This window comes from Anolis sagrei, chromosome 1 (assembly GCF_037176765.1).
Source record: "Anolis sagrei isolate rAnoSag1 chromosome 1, rAnoSag1.mat, whole genome shotgun sequence".
Classification (NCBI taxonomy): domain Eukaryota; kingdom Metazoa; phylum Chordata; class Lepidosauria; order Squamata; family Dactyloidae; genus Anolis; species Anolis sagrei.
This window is the reverse complement of record NC_090021.1, coordinates 204,863,986-204,885,114: the sequence shown is the minus strand read 5'-3', so window position 1 is coordinate 204,885,114 and position 21,129 is coordinate 204,863,986. Positions and strand designations below refer to the sequence as shown.

Below are 21,129 nucleotides of genomic sequence, written 5' to 3'. Positions count from 1 at the left end.
AACCTACTTGTGGTTGAAGTATGTACTACAACTGCAAGAAAATTTCCTATTGTACATTTTATTTTTCTGCTGCCCAAATTTGGTCCGACTGCTTATTAGAATAATACCTGATTGATGCTGTGTTCTGTGTCTGGTCAAAAATGAATTTCATTGAATGAAATTTACTGTCAGAGAAGTGTGTAGAAGACTGCAGCCTTGATCTCCACCCTGAAATAAGCTGTTGTAGGTTTATTTATTTCCTAGGCACAACTGACAAAGCTGTTCTGTCTTTACTTTGAAGGAATTTAATGCAGGCATTTCTTTTATCAAGGATATATTTTTATTGTTAGAGTATACAATATGAGTTCATGTCAGGTGATGTTTTTGATATGTTTGTTTACATCAATGGTTCTCAACCTGTGGGTACCCAGTTGTTTTGGCCTCCAGCTCCCAGAAGTCCTAACAGCTGGTAAACTGGCTGGGATTTCTGGGAGTTGTAGGCCAAAAAACCTGGGGTCCCACAGGTTGAGAACCACTGGTTTTTTCAAAAACGAGGTATACTTCCAGCCCAGTCTTCAAGCTTAGCCTTGATCTATCTATGACATTTTAATTCATTTGAAGAGTAATAGTGTTAAATCTCTATGAACAGAGCCGACGTGTTTCCTTTGCCAATCCGATTTACCAAGAGGAATTAGCAGATGACATTGACCGGCGTAGTCCTGTGATTAGAACCCATTCTTGCAATGGTTCTCCATCTATCCGAAGTAGTAAACCTTCACCCAGCCCCCAGTCCAAGGTAATGATTGCACTCCTCTTCTTCCTTGACCTTTCCCAATAAATAATAGCTTATGGCATTCAAGAGCATTGCCATAAAAAAATTAAACCATACAGAATAGCAGATGCTTAGATTCAGCATGTGGATTAGGACTCCTAGCACTCTTCCCCCTTTCATCACATCTTCTCGATCAAAGGATGCTTCCAGAGCAGTGAAACACAAGGGAACCTATGACTCTGCAGAAGTGATTTTTACTTTTATATGTCTTGGTTTAAAGTTCAGCTTTTGGAAGGAAAGTTTATAGGGAGCTGTAGTTTTTTTAGCACAGTTTGCTAGCTCACTGAAAAAAGTATTAGTTGTCTTAGATAGTATGTACCCTATTCCACTAAACGGATCATTTCATTCTTGCTAAACTAAATGGGGCCCCATTACAGTCAGAATATTTTAATAGAATTAATTATGGGTGTTTTAGATGAGTCTTACATTCCTGAGAGAGCTTTTTTCCTCTTCTCCCATCCAGCCTATTACCACTCCAGTCAGAGGATCTCTGTCCCCAGGATCTCGTAGCCTTAAGTATAAGAGCTCAAAGAAGTGTTTAGTAAGATGGCTTCCATTTTATGTACCTCTTTATTATTTTTGTATTCAGCCAAACTAAACTGAGCCAAGGTAATCCTCTTTTGTATTGTTTTAAGATTGCTGAAATGGTTAAGGAACAGTTGCCAGCTCCTACAGAAAGCATATATCCTGCATTGGCGGGCTGTAAAGCACCGGTTGACACAATTTTGCCACAGATTACCTCAAATATTTGGTAAGTAGCAAGACGGTGAGACAAGAAAAGAGTTCCACAGCACATACTGGTTGAAAAATCTTGTCTCTGACCTAGATTTAGTTGCTTCATTAGTAATAATTACGCTAAGTGCACAACATACACCAGAAAGCAGCAGCAACGGGAGGGAAAGTGAAGGTCATGGCCAGCATCAAGCAGCTTTATTCTCTGTTTGTGGTGAAGAAGTCATCCAGTATTGAGTAGCTCTTTTGCTTCCTAGGCAAGGAGTCATGGAAACTATGAAGGTCTTTCTTCCTAGCCAGATCCCTAGATCTTCTCTCAGATGTTCCCCTGGCCTCATTCGAATCTGATCATTCTTCATTCTCAAGGTTGTGTCTTCTGCTTACAAGAAGACTTGCTTCAGGCTACCTTATATAATTTCTGTTTAGTTTTTTTGTCGTCCTGTCCCTTTACCACTTGGTTGGTTTCCGCCCCACCATCACAGTTTTCCCTCTTACTAGAGTGTTGGTAGCACCCTAGTAGCATCCAGCCATTCTTCCATAGTTTTGTGAGACTATTCGGAAGGCATTTCTTCATTTGGAAAGAAAGAAATCAGTTAATTAAATATGTTTTTGAAAAAGCAGGAGTGAGAGAAATATTTGACTTCTTGCAAGCTGACTTAGATATTAATTTAAAGCCGAATATGCTTCACGTGCAGGTCTGTTTTTCTTAAGTTCCCTATACCAGTTATTCCCTTTGATATTATTGCAGGCATTGTCGACATCCACTCCCAGAAGTTCCAGTCAGCTTGGCCAACAGTCAGGAATTTCTGGGAGCTGGAGTCCAATATCTGCTGGGCTGAAGTTTGGAAACTCTGCCTTATGTTAACACGTTTGCATATCCCGGTGTTTCCTTTGGGGTGCCTGATTAGCCCACACACTTTGCATCACTTTCCTACCTGCATAACAATTTTCAAGCAGTAACTAGATCATCTTTGGAAGCAATCTAAAGTTGATTTTCCTCAGATGCCTTTTCCTTGAAATGATTTGCAGAGAATGAGCCCAAATGAATGTGAAAATTTATTATTCTCAGACTTTCACCTGACAGAGGACTATCTTGAGATTGAAGAGTTGTTTTTTGGTTTGTTTTTGCATGAGAAGCAGTGTCACTTTGATTCAGATGGAAGCTTGAGGAACTTGGGTTTCTTACGGATTGCTGCATTGGTGCAAAATGGAATATGAAATGCTCAGTGTATGTGGCATTACACTTTTAATGAATTCTGCTCAAATTAGACATTGGTAAAAAGTGAGGGCATTTTGGAGTGTGGGAGAAGTCCTTATGCCAAGATACGGGTTTCTAATCAAACTGAGCATGCAGTGATAATACTTACCTTGTGAAACATTCTCAAACACTAACAGAGCTCCCTTGGCTTTATCCCAGGGCCAGAGGGTTAGGACAGCTCATTCGAGCAAAAAACATCAGGACTGTGGGTGATCTGAGTTCCCTGTCTGCAGCAGAAATAAAAACACTTCCCATCCGTACTCCAAAAGTGTCAAACGTTAGAAGAGCTCTTAAAGGGTACCATGAGCAGCAGGTAAGTCGCCTGTACTGTTAGAGCAAACTACGAGGAAAAGAAAATTGTAGGAAGGTTGCTTTCCAAAGATCTCTCCCTTTCACCGCTGTACTGTTAAACACTTTGGCATTACTCCTGTACCTAAATGGTTTATTCATATACTAGCATATATACTCAGCTTTGCCCGGGTGTTGTTGGGATCTCTGCCTGCACATAGTATATCTTTCTCCCTTCTCCAGCTCTGAGAAGGTCTACCTCACAATGCCTCCATGTCAATACTCTGGCAATGGTGGGCAGGCTCACTTTGTGGCTCCTCCTTTCCTCACATACGTATATCACCTTTCTTACCCAGTGGGAGAAGCCCCTATTTTGTCTCTGGATGACCTTTGTTTTAGTGCCCAGCTGATGGAATTCAGATTGCTAAGCTCCTTCACTTTGACAAGTGCATTCCATCTCCCCATTTAGCCATCAGAAACAAATACCAATCTGTTGTATTCAAAATCTTTTGTAACACACAAGAAGATCAGCTGTTTATCCTCCCCTGAAATATGTAGATAAAGTCTCATGGACTTGAGGAAACGACTGGCCAGGATGATACTGAAAAGCTTGTCAATGGCACGGACGAGAAGCCCTGTTCCACGAGTGATGACAAAGCAATGGCAGGTAAACATGTAGATGTGCCGGAAATGTAATCCTGTGTATGAGTTATGTTGTTGGTGTCCTGCAATATCTGGAAGGCCACAACAGTCTTCTCCCCCCCCCCTCCCCCCAATCTAAAGCCATAAGGCTGTTGCCTGTATTCAGCAGTGTGATTGCTGAAGATTCTGTTACGGTTGATAGAGCTGGTATCCCGGGTGTAATGGTTTCAGAAAAAACTCTGCAAAAAATGGTGACCAGTCCCAGCACAGAGATTTCTGAGGAGAGGGAGGGCCTAGTGTTTGGGAGAGAAGGCAACTAGAAAACAGGATTTATCTTGACTAATTAAGCCATCCAATGGGAAATCTACATTTCTCTCTCTCTGACTTGTCTGGTCAGGAGGACATGGCTTTGGTCTCATCATTCCCTGTTCTCTAAATATGGGCATGTGAGCATTTCAGGTAGAAAGCAGGTGTCAATCACGCGCTGCCCACTCTTTGGGCCAATGAGAGGGAAGAGGGCAATACTTTGGGTAGTCTTGGCATGATGGAGCAAATTCTGCACAATGGTATTTTGAAGAGAAAAAAAGTTCAGTTTGTGTCTCACAGTAGATTATATATTATTATATTTTTGGAACTAAGCACTGGAACAGCAACCACTCTGTATACAGTACACTTTCATTTAACCAGAACTTAAGCAGCTGACCAAAATTGATGGAACAATAATTTGTTGTCGGGCTTTCATTGCCGGAAACACTGAGTTGCTGTGAGTTTTCCGGGCTTTATGGCCATGTTTCATAAGCATTCCCTCCTGACATTTCACCCACATCTATGGCAGGCATCCTCAGAGGTGAGGTTTGTTGGAAATTAGGCAAGTGAGGTTTATATATCTGTAGAATATCTGTTTGAGGCAAGGCATTCACACTTGCCTCTAACAGACCAAGAGTTCTTTCTCCCACCCCAGGCATTCCACAAATATATAAATCCCACTTGCCTTGTTTCCAACAAACCTCACAATCTCTGAGGATGCCTGCCATAGATGTGGAATGCTTCTGGAACATGGCCAAACAGCCGTAAAAACTCACAAGCAACCCAATACTTCTTTTTGTTTTTTTAAAAAATATTATAATACAGTAAAGCTATGTTACATTTTGTTTGTCTTTTAATTACTGTATTTCAATATTAATATCAACTCAACACATTTTTGGTATGATATACTATGGGGTATAGTGTGTATTGGGCCTATTTTTAATAATAGCTCTTAAGTTTCTACCAATCCCTATGTGTCAGGTAAATGACAGTCTATTGCCTATTAGTTACCTTTAAGCCTTCCTTAAGTATCAGGCTTACCATTAAAGGAAGTAATTGTAAAATAAATGTGCCAAACCAAAGTCACCTAAAGACCCATGATGAGGGGTATCCAAGGCTAGGAACTATGAGGCCAGCCTGATTGGGTCTACATCACAATAAGTAGTTTTTCTTATATGATTGAGTGTCCTGTGCGTCATGCTATTGGGGTGGGGGGGTAAAAGATTTGTATGTCTGTCTGGGCAAATGTTGCATACCATTCACGTAGCTCTAGTTTGCCTCCAACTGGGGTGTCTCTGCAAATAGGTTTTAGTTTGTGATTGTGTGTTTTTTTCTTTTCTAGACTTGTGTGAACCAGTTACCTTGAGGGCAGATGAACATTCAGCCATAGACCTTTGGGCCCAGATCAATACACTTGCTGCTCAGATGACGTCTGAAAACCTTCTCAGTTATTCAGGGGATGAACTCTTTGAAATGCAAGAGAAACTCCATAGCATGACAAATTGTATTATGAAAAATTTACAAAGCCGTTGGAAGTCTTCAGCCCAAGAGAGCACCGTTTGATCCTTTTACGTAGTTTTATTTCAAAAAAAAGACTTTGTTGTATGACATCTTATTTCTAAAATCCTGTATTTTTTATTACAGTTGAATCCCATGAGTGTATAGCATGTTTTAAGCTGGTAGATATTTTTGTAAAAATTGAAGAAAATATAGTGTGTAGGCATATACCTTTAAAATGCCGTGCCCTCACTATTCAAGTTGATTTCATAATTGCTGCTATTCACAGTTTCCAAATGTGTGAAGTCTGTGAAACATACATCTAGTACATTAGTTAAATTTTTCAAAAGAAGACTTGTTTGATGCCAAGTTGCGTCAGACATAGTCAAAAAGGCTGTGAATGATGTTTGTAGTGATTTCACTCACATTTTGGATAGTTTTTTTTAAAAAAAATATTAGCATGTACACTAGGTTTCTCATGTACAGTGCTTTAATACTTAAACAGCATCTCTGAATACTTAGTAAGTTACACTCAACCTGTTTTTGCATGCATCTGTTATGCAAAAGGAAACAGGTCAGGACACAATTTCAGTGGGTTTTCTCAGGATCAAATCATATGTTAAGAGGATTTTCTACACAACAGAGCTATACCTACTCCATCCCCTGGATTATAAGTAGATTGGACAGAAATAACTTTGTATATTATGTATAGGTTTAGCAATTACAGATGTTGTAAATTATGTTATCTGCATTAAATGCACTGTAATATCTTTGGATGGGAGAAATCTTGATTGTACAGTATGTTTTCCAGTTTGGATAAAGGTAGGAGATCTGTTAAAAGCAAATAAATTTTTATATATATGTATATGAATAAAATAGTGAATGATTCTACTAATTTTGCTGTATTGTGGCACGTTTGAAAGAAGCTGTAGTCCGTGTGCAAGGGTACTGTGAACAGTTAAACCTTCCAGGGAGAAAGGAAGAGACATAGACATTTAGATAGAACAAACGTAGGGTTTCTGTTTGTGTGTAAAGCCTGGGATCCTGACGATGGCAAAAATTTATTTCATGGTGCTGGGTGGTTTTTCTTGTTCATATTGCTCTGAAGAGGCCACGTGGTGCAGCAGGTTAAACCGCTAAACTGCAGAATTTGCTGACCAGAAGGATAGCAGTTTGAAAACATGCAAATGTGAGTAGATCAATAGGTACTGCTCCAGTGGGAAGGTAACAGTACTTCATGCAGTCATGACGACCACATGACCTAGGAGACGTCTACAGACAACGGTGGCTCTTTGGCTTAGAAATGGAGATGAGCACCACCCTCCAGAGTTGGACTCGACTAGACTTTATTGCTCTGAAGATAACTCTGGATCCTTTTGCTTGTTAACCTCCTTTGAACTTCTATCCACTTTGACACCACTTCCCTATTTGTAGTTAATCCTTCACCACCTGCCCTCCTGTGTGTGATCTTTGAAAACCTGAGCTGTTCAAAAAGCTGCTTATTCAGCATTCCTTTCCCTCACCCCGTATTGGAATGGCTTGCAGATGTTTCTCCCGCATCTCTCTTCAACGCTCCATTTTGAGTTCCTTAAATGCTTCTATAGGTTCGCACCCAGCATCTCCTTTTGAAGTTCAAAAACATCCTCTTTGCTTCCAATATTCTTTATGCATCTGCAGTGAATGCCATCCTATTCTCTGCAGATAAAGGAAGCATCTAAGCATGAGTCCATTCACTGAATATTGTTAAGTGCCTTCAAGTCTTTTTCAGCTTATGGCAATCCCAAAGCAGGGTTTTCTTGGCAAGATTTATTCAGAGGGAGTTGCCATTGCCTTCCTCTGAGAGAATGTTGCCTGCCAAATGTTACCCAGTGAGTTTTGTATATTCAAAGCCAGGTCTCCCAGAGTCTAGCACTCAAACTGTGACACAACGTTGGCTCTTTCTGTCTCCATAGTGCCATTTAAAAAGCAGGTGGAAATTATGAAGAATAAAGCTATCAGTGCCTTCAAACTATGACTTTTATATACTGCTTTTTGGATCCAGACATCCAACAGATTTCACTATGTGTCCTCTATGTCTTCTGGACAATAGGTGAAGTTCTTTTCTCAGTCCCTTCATACCAAGCAGAGAATGAAGACCCTTTGCTGTTTATGTGGTTTTGTCCCATACACCTTTAATCTCAATGTAAGTTATACACCCAAGCAGTTGTGCAGAAATGTGAAATTTATTAGTCACTAATTTGAGAGGGAATAACAGCACTGTGATCCCAAAACACTCGGATGAAAAAGGCATGCAGCAGCGTTCTCTAAGCAGACAAAAGGAGAGGCTTTTCCTTGTTTAGCTGGTTTGAGGTGTTAAGCTTTACAATATAGTTACTGACTTGAAACCAAAAATACATTAACCTATTATTAGAATATCAATGGAGAATACTTGTGTTCCTTGAGAAGAAAACCAACACAGTTGCTTTTGTCCAAAAAAAGTGGATTCGTCTTGATTCCAAAAAAGGTGATACATATCCTGAAACTGATACAAACAAGTCCTCCCGCACCTTTTTGGCATAACTCAAAAGAATTCAATGTAATGGTTGAGGTTGATAGGATGATGATACTTCCCTCTGGTTTCTGTGACTATAATCTTGAAGATTCAGTTCTGATAACATATGACAGACCCACTGCCTAACACATATCAACAGAGGAAAAGAGGTACCTGAGGGGCTATTAATAATGGAGAGATGTAATAGTACCTCTTAATTGCCCGTGTTGACATGTTTTAGGGAAGGTTGCCTCTTTATGGCTTAAAGTGCTTCTACATAGTTGGCTGGAAGCATGCCTGTTTGCCCTGTTCTTTGCACAGTTCCATACATCCACCCTTCATCAATGGCTTGGACGTTCACAAGGGCATCACCATCTTTGAAGGAGACTTCATCTGCATCTGATGCTGTGTAGTCATACATAGCGCGGTAGGTTTTCTGTTGTGATCATTTTTAAAAGAAAAAGAAAAATGCTTTCAGGTCATATATGTACTGTTTGGGGATAAACCAGAAGATAAAATGCGCCCCATTTAACCTAAATCCCCAGATTCCTCTATAGCAGTGTTTTTCAACTTTCCCAATGCCGCCACTCCTTTAATACAGTTCCTCATGTGGTGACCCCCAACCATAATAATATTTTCGTTGCTACTTCATAACTGTAATTTTGCTACTGTTATGAACTGCAATGTAAATATCTGATGTGTAGGATGTATTTTCATTCACTGGACCAAATTAGGCACAAATACCTCCCAAATTTGAATACTGGTGGGGTTGGGGGTTGGGGAGGATTGATTTTGTCATTTGGGAGTTGTGGTTGCTGGGATTTATAGTTAACCTACAATCAAAGTACATTCTGAACTCCACCAAGGATGGAATTGAACCAAACTTGGCATACAGAATTCCCATGACCAACAGAAAATACCAGAAGGGTTTGGTGGATATTGACCTTGAGTTTTGGGGTTGTAGTTCACCTACACCCAGAGAGCGCTGTGGACTCAAACCATGATAGATCTGGACCAAACGAATACTCAGTATGCCCAAATGTGAACACTGGTGGAGTTTGGGGAAAATATCTCTTGACATTTGGGAGTTGTGGTTCCTGGGATTTATCATTCACCTACAATGAACTCCACCAAAGATAGAATTGGGCCAAACTTCCAACACAGAACCCCCATGACCAGCAGAAAATACTGTGATTTCTGATATTCTTAGGTGACCCCTCTGACACCCCCTTGCGATCCCCCCCAGGGGTCCTGACCTCCAGGTTGAGAAACACTGCTCTATAGGAAGAGATTATTTCCTCTCCCAAGGAGAGGAGTAGCAATTCATCTTTTCTGTAGACCACAGGGCAATCATGCAATGCTTTCATATAATTTGAAACACTTCTTTTAAAATCAGAAGGAAGCATTTGGACAGCTTCCTCCCAATTTGGGGTGTTTTTTTTTTTTACTTTGTTTGTAACTCCCAGAAGGCCCCACTGATGGGTCAAACCTTTCAAAGAAGTTTAAGCCTGTGAAGGATGTCGTGTAGATGCACCTGAGGCATTTGATGTGGCAAAGAGTGTATATTAATTCCTCATTTCCAATGGGATGATTGGTAACCTTGTACAAATTGAGTGTTATAAACATTTTTTTCAGCCAAAAGAATATATCATACTCTTAACTGCAATATCACCAATCATACATTAGAGTGGGAAAGTTTTTAAATGCCTAAAATCACTCTGTGTCCATTATTCACATTTATTTGCCTGCATGTGGTACTTAGCTTTTCCCTCTCCCCAGCACAGCATCCTTTTACAAGCAACAGCCCAGTTCAGAAAGGCAATCCGCCCACAGAAACCTGTTAGTTTTCTGCCTGGGGAGTGGTTTTGCTTACCCCTGCAGTGGATGGGTGGGAGGGGATGGACGATACCGTTGTCTGCTGGGTGGCAACAGAAGAGGATCTTTGTTGTGGCAGCTCTATGGTTTTAGCATGTTTGTACTCCACTAGAAAAGAAAATGTGAGTGAATAACAGGATACTAATAAAATTGGATTATCTTCTAAATTCTAGGTTTTCAAAAAGGCATTACCATACAAAAAAAACTTTGTGTTTTTAAATACATCACAATCGTATCCTTGGTTCGCTCCTGATACAATAAATAAAATAGAAAAGTGGTAGCTCTAAAGAGGAGATATCCCTGCTCACATTTCTCCTTTGCTTTTAACACAAACAGGAACTTCTCTTCAGCCTTGTTGCTTTCCATTTGCAGAAAGTGAGAATAGTATGGGAGTACCTAGAAACTACTTGTGTTGACACTCACTGGTGAATAGCACCCGAACAGGGCTAGAATATAGTATCTTAAAATATTAATATATATATATATATATATAATCAGTATAGTTGCAGATTTGCTTAATCAATTCAGAGAGGTGCTATGGTTTTTAACTTTGAATATGTTTCAATGGTTTTTAACTGGAAATTTTTTAATACTGTTTTTATTTAATTCTGTTTTAATATCTGCATATTTGTATATTTTAAATCACATGCTAATGCTTTTATGTTAAGCTGCTTTGGTTCTCTTTTGGGAGAAGTAAAGCGGAGTATGCATAATAATAATAATAATAATAATAATAATAATAATAATAATAATAAAGACTCTGGCACAAGCCAGTAAAAGTGGTCCCAGTGGTAATCGGCATACTGGGTCCAGTACCTAAAGACCTTGGCCTGCACTTAAAAAGAATCGGCACTGGCAAAATTACCATCTATCAGCTGCAAAAAGCCACCCTACTCAGATCTGCATGCACTATTCACCAATACATCACACAGTCCTGGACACGTTGGAAGCATCAGACGTGTGATCAAATACAACAGCCAGCATAATGATCTTGTTTGCTGTGTACTAATCTTGTTATGTATCTAATAATAATAATAATAATAATAATAATAATAATAATAGTAGTAGTAGTAATAGTTTAGACTGAGTTAATTATTTTACTATATCAATTCTGAATTGTTACCATGACTGTCACCTAAAGTACTACATGGATTACTTCCAAATTGTGCTACCTCACTATGCTAGCCAAAACACTGTGTTATCCCAGTCTTATCAGCAGGTATATCCATCTTGAATTGCTTCTGTTCAGTATTGTTGCAATAGCTTTGCATGACACTCTCCATTACTATATTTTCCAAAGGCATTAAGTTTGTCGTGATGCCATTTATGAAAAAAAATATTTATTTTGTTCCTGGCCACAAAAGATGCATCCTCCACTGCAAGTATATTTTTGGCACATTTGAGATTTAGTTGTACAGAAACAGTGGTGTGGTTGTTGCTTTGTCAAGTACGTCACAGGAATGTTGCATAAAGGACCCTTGAAATTAGTTGTTAACATTTCCACTTCTGAGCCTTGACAATTCTTTCTGCCTCTAAATTCTTCACTAGTGTTATTGTGAGCTTGCCGAATTTCCTTTTTTGCACTGGACATTTTGACAAGGAAGTTATGGGAGTTGTCACTTAAAACCTAACTGCCGGGTTCAGTACCTGTGGCAGCTGTAGTGTAGAAGCCTCCATTGCTGTAATAGGAGAGGTGCTGGTCAGCAGCCTCTGAATGCTCAGATTTCTCATCTCCAGCACTAAGGCTGAGCGCGCTGGCAGAACGGGATTGCTCTCGGCTGCGTCGCTGGGCTTGAACTGGAGGTCGAGGAAAAAGACATCACAGAGAGGAAAAACCTGTGACTTCTGACAACAGCACTGTTAACGGGCTTAAAATTCAAAACAAGGTAAAGTTTTATAGGGGGAATGAAAGTCTAAAGACCGGAGAATTACAACAACAGTTCACGAGCTTGCATAACATACCATTAATCAAGTGTAAGCTTCTTGACTGAATGTTGTCTTCTGCTGGGTCATAGTCAAAGACTGATCCAGGATTCGTACGCCACACACGGAGATCTGTGAAAGATATGTCAGGTTGTGGTTGTAACACTGGCCTGCAGTTGTACTGTCTTAACACAGTACAACTTACTTCCTCCCCTACCTCTCTCCTGCCCTTGTCATTGTTCTCTGTAGAATACAAAGTCTTGAATATTACCACACAAGGGATCTTGTAGCACCTTAGAGACTGAGAGTTAAGTCTATTTTTCAGCTTTCTGTACTTCCTTAAGTCAGCTTGGGGGCTGATGCATATTCACAATACAAGTTGGCCCAGCAGTGGGAAGGAATCGGCAGCACATGACTGAAGAAAACATTGCAACAAATCTTGTGCTGGGCAAGAATGAGATTCTACTCTGGCTAATCCTCCTGTAGCTGTATATTGTATTTAAGCCTGGTATATTTACACAAAGAAAGTCTATGTGATGTAGTAATTTGAGTGGTGAGTTACAGCTCTGGAAACCAGGGTTTGAATCCTTGTTTGACCAGGATGAACAGACATCTCCAGCTCATCCCCTGTTTGGGTATCAGCCAACACGTCAACAACTTAAATCTAGAAATAGTTTTCTAAGATCTACAGAGACACTCACTGGAACACCTCAGCAAGCGAGAGTCCAAAAGTGGCAAGCTCAAACCCAGAACCTCAACCAATGGCTGATACCAGATGAGAGACTTCCCCCTGGGCACACAGAGGACTGGGCGACTTGGAAGGCGGCACACAGAGGACTGGGCGACTTGGAAGGCGCTGAACAGACTGCGCTCTGGCACCACAAGATGCAGAGTCAACCTTCAGAAATGGGGCTACAAAGTGGAATCCTTGGCATGCCAGTGCGGAGAGGAGCAAACCACTGACCACCTGCTGCAATGCAACCTGAGCCCAGCCACGTGCACAATGGAGGACCTTCTTGCAGCAACACCAGAGGCACTCCAAGTGGCCAGAAACTGGTCAAAGGACATTTAATCAACTACCAAACTCACAAATTGTGTATTCTATCTGTTTGTTTGCTTTGTTCTGTTAGAAATGTAATATAATATGACTGGTTGTCCTGACATGACAAATAAATAAAACCAGGATGAACAAGTCATACACTCAAAACCCCAGAAACCCCTGTGATAGGTTCACCATAAGTCATAAAATACTTGAAGACACACAACAAAAATGCAAGATACAAATATAAGATACACCTTAAGATTAACATATAAAGAAACTCTGCATCGCAAAATTTGAATACCTGTAAAGTCTTGATCGTTATCTATCCGCTTCCGCTCCATCTCCACCACTCGTCTCTGAATGCCTCTGTAGTTAATATCACTGAAGTCCTGCATGTTCTTTTTTACACGTTCCATGATGGGATCCGTAACTACAGGTGTGAAGCTGCCTTTGCTCTTTTCAAAGTCTTCATGGTATTTCACCTGGGATTTTCAAGACAAATTAGGCATCTCTTCCAGCAATTCATTTTGTTTTTAATTGAAAGCTTATAATTGTTTTAATTGTGTCAATTGTAACTGTGTGTTTTAATGTATTGTTTTTTGGCATCTAATGACTGCCTGCTGTAAGGCGTCCTGAGTCTCTCTTCGGACGTGAGAAGGATGGGATAGAAATGGCCAAAATAAATAAATTTCTTAAAATCAATGGAGGGGAACTTTCAGCCCATTAATCTTTTCCAGCTCACCAGTGTCTTGTTTTGGCCTCTTTGGGATCTGGACTTCCCTTACTCACTTAAGCCCACAAGACTTATTTTTGAGTGAAAGTTGCCTATGAATCTCTGTTGTTATCCCCGACTAGTGTCTGGAACAGGTAATGGCCTGGCAGGGGAATGAAATGAAAAGTCTTCAAACCAGTATTTCCAGAGGCTCTTGGAAGTACCAACTGAGAGTGCCTCATGACCCTACCCCCAATGGGGAGTTGGAAGGAAGCCTTTTCTCCAGATCGTGCTATCACCACTCCCACCCCCCAACATCATCTGACCGATAGAAGATCTGGGGTAGTAAAATCTAGGAGGCCTCATTGCTTCTTCACATGTCTTAAATGATCTGCATTTTTACTTACCTTTTATCATTTTCTGAGATATACCAAATTTTATTGTATTTACTGTTTTAAAATTGTATTTTCTGCAAAACATGACAACTAAAGCTGGTTATTGTTTTTGCCTTTAATGCTGTAGTGAGAACAGCTGCAGCCTTTGAATCCCATTTTTGGGGAAAAGGTGGGATATACACTGAATAAATAAATACATAAATAAATAAATAAATAAATAAATAAATAAATAAATATAATCTTAAGGTGCAAGGAATGCTTCTTGGAATATTGCCATTATAAATTTACTTGTGTTAAAAAAACAGATCTTGTTGCTTGCCCAAAGTAGTACTTACTGTGGAGATGTGTCGTTGTGTCTCCCGAACACGTCTCATCTCAGGTGTGTCTAGGACAAATGCTGCTTTACCTTGTACTTGTTTCCGGAAACTATCAGAATAGAGGACCTGGCCAAAGAAAAGGCACCAGTAAGTGGGAGCTAATAGATTCCAGGTGAGAGAAAGGGAAGAGAGGTTGTATATAGAAGGAGAAAGAAAGAAATAAGAAATGAATGAAAATGTTCTGAAGAGCAAACAGCTTGTGTTAACTACTGATGAAGATGTCAGAAGAATATGTATGCCTCAACTGTAGATTAATAAGCACAAATAGTATGTTGGGTTTAAAATACAGTTGTTACTGAAAGAATATTTTGATATAACACCTAAAGAAACTATGTGACAACCCCAAATTTATCCCCTCCTTTAATTGGAAAACATGTATCAGAATAAAGACCATTATCAGAATATCAGAATAAAGACCTCACAATCTCTGAAGATGCTTGCCATATATGTAGGCAAAACATCAGGAGAGAATGCCTCTAGAACATGGCCATGTAGCCCAAAAAAAACCTACAACAACCCATAAAGACCGTTATCAGGAAGCCATAGGCAATGGCATAAAAATGAGGATTATTGCAACTTTTAAGATGACTTTACCACTGTATGAATTACTCTGTCTCATGTTAAAAAGATATTTGCATGATCTACCTAGAACATTTCACCAAGGCTCCAGCTACAATTTAGCAGTTTTATTAAGCAGGAACTTCTAAAGAATGGTAAGATCTCACCAGCCAACCTAGCTGAAATTCAGCACTTTGAATGCTTACTCCCAACACAACATCAAGAGATCAAATAGACCACACAGTAACGCTTGGTAACATCGTCCCAATAAGAAGCCGTTTCCACATCCAATACTAGCTGAATTTTTTAAATGCCTGTGAAGGACTGCCCTGTGTAGAACACATCGCAACAATTCATCTTAAACCAGGGCTAGATGACTCTGGAGGTTTCCACTTTGCCCATCCTTATTCTAAAGGCTACAGAAGCTTGGTGGCTTTTAGGTCGAAATTGGGATATTGCAAGAAAAGGTCTAACAAACTTAAGAACTTGGCAGGGTAGCATCCCCAAAGAATCATTAAAATTTAGTGGGCCGAAGCTTTATGAATCCTTTTTTATTGCTACCTTTGGTTCTCACAGATCAGTCATTATTTAAAAAGAAAAGTAATCTAATTTAATTAGCAGTGGGATTAATTCATATCTTCTCTTCTACTAGCTTCTTAAACACAGAATAAATTGATTCATTTTCTTTCTTCAAAACTCAGAACGTTTCATTTCTATCAACGTAATTAAAAATTGACTTAAGCATCTGCCATCCAATAAGCTGTAAAATATTTGTCTGATACCTTTGCCTCATGCAAATTAAAATGTTATATTTTTCACTAATCCCTTCTATATATCTAGCATCTTGAAAGAGAAGATGACCATAGATGTGTTTGCTTTACACAGTTACTTTTGTTACACACTTCCAAAACCTTGACTTTAAATAAAAAGTAAGCATTAATTACATTAAATCAAGTATTGTAATTATTATCATTCCTATAGAGAGATTTTTTTTGTCGTGTCAGGAGCGACTTGACATTTCGCTGAATGAACTATGACACATATATAACTTGAGGCACCCACAAATACAATGGATATACATTCTTATCCAGTCAACACCTTGTGCTGTCTAAAGATGTCTGCCTGTGGATTGTATTTAATGCTGATTCCACTTTCAGCAAGAGGAACTCAGGAGTCCAGAATAGTTGTGCAAGTATGGAACGTGTCCCATAACAAAGAAAACCCTCCTCTGACTGTATCCATCCTGTATCTCAGGATCAAAACATCTACTACAACTTAGTTTTTTCTGAACCAACTGTGTAAAGTACAAGCAGTTTTCAAAAAGAGATGTAATATCATCTCAGTACATACTACATAATAATTATATACAGTCATTTGAATGCATTGGGATATTAACTTTTTAGTGATTGTTAAGCTGTTATTACTTGAAAACCTTTACACTGTGTTCTAATGTAAACTCTGCAAAATGAGGAGTAAGAATTAGAAACATATATTAGTGCTCTAGAGGTGATATTTTAGTACTTTAAAAGGGAAAGTATAATTGTTGTTGTAATAATATTAATAATATTAATCATTGGGCAATGTTTTTAAATCAGTTACAAAAAAAGACTACATTTTAGGATGTTAAAAAGTTATATTATTTAGTTTAGAGATTTGTCCTCCTGAAAAAATACCGAGCTAATGTTTTCTTGATTGCGTTTAGCTCTCTCCATCTCTGGAGTAACAGGTGCCGGGGTTCCTTTTCCCAAGCTTTCTTTGTACAACACCTACACAGCATAAAAGAAAGTGTCCAAAAATCACAGATTAGATCATTGTTGGAGAATCACTGTGTTAAATTGTGTTACTGTTTAATCATACTCATCACGGCATGTGAGCGTTAAAAAAAATCAAGAAACAAAATGGTTAAAAAGTTATTGGATTAAGCAAAAGAAAAGGAAATGAAAAATCCAATGTTTTAAAAACAGGGAAATAAAAATAATACAACAGGTAGTTTCTTTGGGAGTATGCAAATAAGAAAAACTGAGAAAAATTAAAAGCAGGACCAGATACATCAGGTGTATTATTAAAAAAAAAACCAATCAAATGCTATTTCAGCATTTTTTGTTTTACAAAAAGTTTTGCTTTGTTTTTCAGTACCAAGCTAATGTTTTCTTGATTGCGTTTGGCTCTTTCCATCTCTGGAGTGACAGGTGTCGGGGTTGCTCGCCCCAAATTTTCTTTGTATGAAACCTAAAAAAAGTTTAAAAATTCCAAAAATAAAACAATATTTTTAAAAATAATTAATGATGGAAAAACTTGCAAAATAAGAATAAAAAGACAAAAAATGTTAATGGTGAAAAAAAATGGTAATGGTGAAAACTGGCCATACAGCCCAGAAAACTCACAACAACCAAAACTGTATAATGTTTGGTGCAAAACTCTTCAAAGGTATATGAGCTTTTTGGTGTATTTTTTCTCTCTTGCAAGACCAAGAAGGAGGCCATGGGTCCTTAACTATGTCTATATCTTCAATACAACTGCACAAGAACAGAGTTATTTTCAAAGGGGTCTTCAAACTGCCTATGTAAAGGTACTGTGCATCTATTCTCCTCAACAGTTTTTTTCTGGATAGAAAAAAGAATGGCTTCAAAATACAGGAAAGGAGATTCCATCTGAACATTAGGAAGAACTTCCTGACTGTGAGAGCTGTTCAGCAGTGGAACTCTCTGCCCCAGAGTGTGGTGGAGGCTCCTTCTATGGAGGCTTTTAAACAGAGGCTGGATGGCCATCTGTTCGGGATGCTTTGAATGCAATTTTCCTGCTTCTTGGCAGGGAGTTGAACTGGATAGCCCATGAGGTCTCTTCCAACTCTAGGATTCTATGATTTTAAGAATAATAAAAGGAAAATAACAAAGGCTGGATCTCCTTACATGATGGGACCAGATTATTGTAGGAGAAAAAAGCATCGTAAATCTAATTGAAATTAGAAGTGTGGAGGACTGCCATCTCCATTTCAGTCTTCCTGTGTCTAAAATGACTCACTTATTTCTCTGAGGAACACATGTAACCTATGAAAGATGTGCTTCCAGGAATTTGTTCTGGTAAGAATGCATTGATAATGGCAAAATCCAAAGTGCAGAATGTATAAAAGTGAATAAAGGCAGTAAGGTAATCAAAAGAGAACATGTTAATATAAAGAAACAAACTCTATCCATGGATTTGCATCATGGCTATTCCTAAGCAGGTCCTCATGAATATAATCATGGTCCAGTTACTTGTCACAGTGTTTTCTTTAACATTTGATTTTAATCGGTCAAAATACGTCTTTGGAAAACCATTTGAGTAGCCAACTTTTCACATCAATGTTGCATGTCAAGATATTGCCAGGGCTGACTGTTCCCTAGATTCCTCATAATGTCAAATATTTAATTTTATCATCTTTGTTCATCAATAGTAAAATCCTGACAGAGATTGGATCTTATTGTGGATGAACACAGATGTTAGAGATGGGAAATGGAAAAAGATACATCTGCTGGAGTGTGTTCTTTCAAAAAAATACATGGGGTCATAGCCCCAGGGACAGGCAGAGATCCCAAGAAACAAATGAACATATAAGCTGCAAAGGAGAGTCAGGGAAGAGGAAGAAAAAAGTAAGGATTTGGTGTTCTTGTTGTAAAGACTGATTAGGATCCAGACAAAGTGTGTTTCCTAGTTGTTTGTGAAGATAACAGGATCAGGAGGAAAATTGGTCAAAAAGCTGGGCAAAGTTATTGTGAAAGATTTGATTTGCAAAGTTGATTAGCCTTCCTGGGACAAGATTGAGGTTGGAAGATATTTTCGCTTTTTCAAAGACTGCAGAAATACTAAACTGGGTATTATCAATTACTTAATTTTTCACAGATGCACAGCCAATGTGAATCTCCCATTGCACACTGGGAGAGACATGAAAATCTGTTTTGGGTGTGATAAAACTTTTTAGGAGTTCCTTCCCACCTCACTGGAAATACTGAATTATGATAATTTTAATTTTACACCGAGTGTAAATTTATAGGCTATTTTAGAGTGCTTACTCTATTTTAGAGTGCTTACTCTAAAATTGCATTAAGAGAAGACATATTCTGGAAGAAATGGTGCTGGAGATGTTGTCCTGCGTTTTTTCCTTGAATGTTCTCGCCTCTATTCTGAATCCAACAACTAAGTAGCATATATAAATGACTGAAGTTATATTGGCTATTAGAATACTACTTATGCATTCATTTTCATAGACTCTGTGTCAAGAACTTATTTACATGGACCAAGAAAAACAAGACTGACCTGGATAGAGTCTTACAGTCACAACTTCAAAGTTAGCATTTCAAATCCTTAACATTATATTAATGTTATATAAATATTAATGTTATCAGGTCTATTTTATGAATAAAAAGGTGAGTATTTTATATAAGGGTTTTATTTAAGAATGTAATTTAGGTATTAGAGGGAGAAGTTTCTGTAATTTGTTAGGATGTTATTTTAAAAAAACATTTTTTTAATGTACCGAGCTAATGTTTTCCTGATTGCGCTTGACTCTCTCCATCTCGGGAGTGATGGGTGTAGGGGTACCTTTCCCCAGTCCCTCTTTGTATAAAACCTACAAGGTACAAAAAGGATATCCAGCGTTCATATAATGACAATGATTATATACACACTTGATCAGTTTATTGAGTTAATGTTTGGATCACATCAGCTTTTAGAAAAACTAGCTGGCAGTTGATCTGTGTTATCTATAACAACATCCATATAGGGAAATAATGTAGTAGGAATGAGAAAGTTGGGAAGGTGGATAAGGAAAACCAAACACAGTGTTTCTGAAAAATAAAAGGATAGGAGTAAGTCAAACCTAAGTACTAATATGTTAAAGTTTTGTTATCAAAGGCATATCAGAGAGCAGGAGCCTTGTGTCAAAATGTGAATGGGAACTATTTTGGGTTAGAGAATACCATTTTTAACCACACATTTAATGTTATTTTAAATAATTTTGATTTTTTTCTGTTCTTTTTGAATACCGAGCTAATGTGTTCTTGATTGCGTTTGACTCTCTCAATCTCAGGAGTGACAGGTGTAGGGGTACCTTTCCCCATTTCCTCTTTGTACAAAACCTAGGGGATACAAAAGGGTATCCGGAAATCACAAAATGGCAGTAATGACGAATAAATATTAATAACTTTTAATGTTGTTAATACTCTGATCACAGCGCCTTCCAGTAAATCTAGTTGGCTGTTGATTTCAGTGGCATTTGAAACAGAGATATCTTGGAATCAACACCCATGGAAGAAAAATAATTTAGTAGGATGAGAATGTGGGAAGAAAGGAAGTAAACAAGGAAACTCATTTGCTGGAAAATCAAGGGAGTGAGTCATGTTCTAATACTACCATGTTAACGCTTAGGTAGGAGAGGAGCATTCCAAAAAGTAGGGTCTTTAATCCATTCTAAGATGTGAATTGCCTCTACATTTTGTTAGAACACATAAATAATAAACACATATACAGTTATTTTTAAAAGTCTGGGGATATTTTTTTTGGTCTTCTTTTGAATACCGAGCTAATGTGTTCTTGACTGCGTTTGACTCTCTCCATCTCAGGAGTGACAGGAGTCGGGGTTGCTTTCCCTACATTTTCTTTGTACAACACCTGCAGGGCAGAAAGGCAGCCAAATGAGACAGTAATAAATAAAATACTATGTTTGTGTTACTGAAACACAATGATAATTTTAATTTGGTTGCAATTATTTTATGAAGTGTTTATGTTAATGGTTTTACAATAATTCCCGAAACACTTTTTTAATCCTGAGAAAACCGGGGCTAGGGTAATGTTTGTATCTATGTATAATATACATAGAATGCAAAACAGTCAAGTTGGTAAGGAAAAAAAGGTTATATTTGGGGAGGAATTTCTGTGTGATGTGGATAGGCAAGGTTAAATATCTCAGAACGTGATATTGTCCTACAGTAAGCAATAAAGGATAAAGATTATGGTTTCGGAAACATGGATCTGGGATGGGAGGAAAAAAGGACAAAACAGGGTTAAAGTGACTTTTCTGAGATGTACCGAGCTACATATTTCTTGGTTGTGTTTGACTCTCTCAATCTCTGGAGTGACAGGAGTTGGAATTCCTGTCCCCAGTGTTTCTTTGTATAGGACCTGTAGGATGGAAAGGGGGTATAAAAA

General features: G+C 38.4%; 2 protein-coding genes across 28 annotated transcripts in view; one reads left to right on the top strand and one right to left on the bottom strand.

Moving 5' to 3' along the window:
• The window catches only part of RIF1 (replication timing regulatory factor 1), a 36,658-nt gene extending 30,229 nt beyond the window's left edge, over positions 1 to 6,429 (top strand). Inside the window, exons 30-35 of one of the 2 annotated variants that reach the window (XM_060776939.2) lie at positions 629 to 775; positions 1,275 to 1,352; positions 1,447 to 1,562; positions 2,961 to 3,114; positions 3,648 to 3,756; positions 5,380 to 6,429. In XM_060776939.2, the coding sequence (XP_060632922.2) occupies positions 629 to 775; positions 1,275 to 1,352; positions 1,447 to 1,562; positions 2,961 to 3,114; positions 3,648 to 3,756; positions 5,380 to 5,600 (825 nt within the window). In that variant the 3' untranslated portion in view covers positions 5,601 to 6,429. The remainder of the gene's footprint in view (positions 1 to 628; positions 776 to 1,274; positions 1,353 to 1,446; positions 1,563 to 2,960; positions 3,115 to 3,647; positions 3,757 to 5,379) is intronic. The other variant, XM_067472572.1, reaches the window with a different exon arrangement.
• A 1,308-nt stretch (positions 6,430 to 7,737) lies between these two features.
• The window catches only part of NEB (nebulin), a 188,575-nt gene continuing 175,183 nt past the window's right edge, over positions 7,738 to 21,129 (bottom strand). For 14 of the 26 annotated variants that reach the window (XM_060776842.2, XM_060776678.2, XM_060776725.2 and 11 more), the window contains 12 exons: positions 21,010 to 21,102; positions 20,500 to 20,592; positions 19,968 to 20,060; positions 19,460 to 19,552; positions 17,083 to 17,175; positions 16,620 to 16,712; positions 14,347 to 14,454; positions 13,206 to 13,386; positions 11,902 to 11,994; positions 11,587 to 11,736; positions 9,938 to 10,047; positions 7,738 to 8,500 (listed from right to left, as the gene is read on the bottom strand). In XM_060776842.2, the coding sequence (XP_060632825.2) occupies positions 8,327 to 8,500; positions 9,938 to 10,047; positions 11,587 to 11,736; positions 11,902 to 11,994; positions 13,206 to 13,386; positions 14,347 to 14,454; positions 16,620 to 16,712; positions 17,083 to 17,175; positions 19,460 to 19,552; positions 19,968 to 20,060; positions 20,500 to 20,592; positions 21,010 to 21,102 (1,374 nt within the window). In that variant the 3' untranslated portion in view covers positions 7,738 to 8,326. The remainder of the gene's footprint in view (positions 8,501 to 9,937; positions 10,048 to 11,586; positions 11,737 to 11,901; positions 11,995 to 13,205; positions 13,387 to 14,346; positions 14,455 to 16,619; positions 16,713 to 17,082; positions 17,176 to 19,459; positions 19,553 to 19,967; positions 20,061 to 20,499; positions 20,593 to 21,009; positions 21,103 to 21,129) is intronic. The other 12 variants (XM_060776706.2, XM_060776789.2, XM_060776825.2 and 9 more) reach the window with 9 other exon arrangements.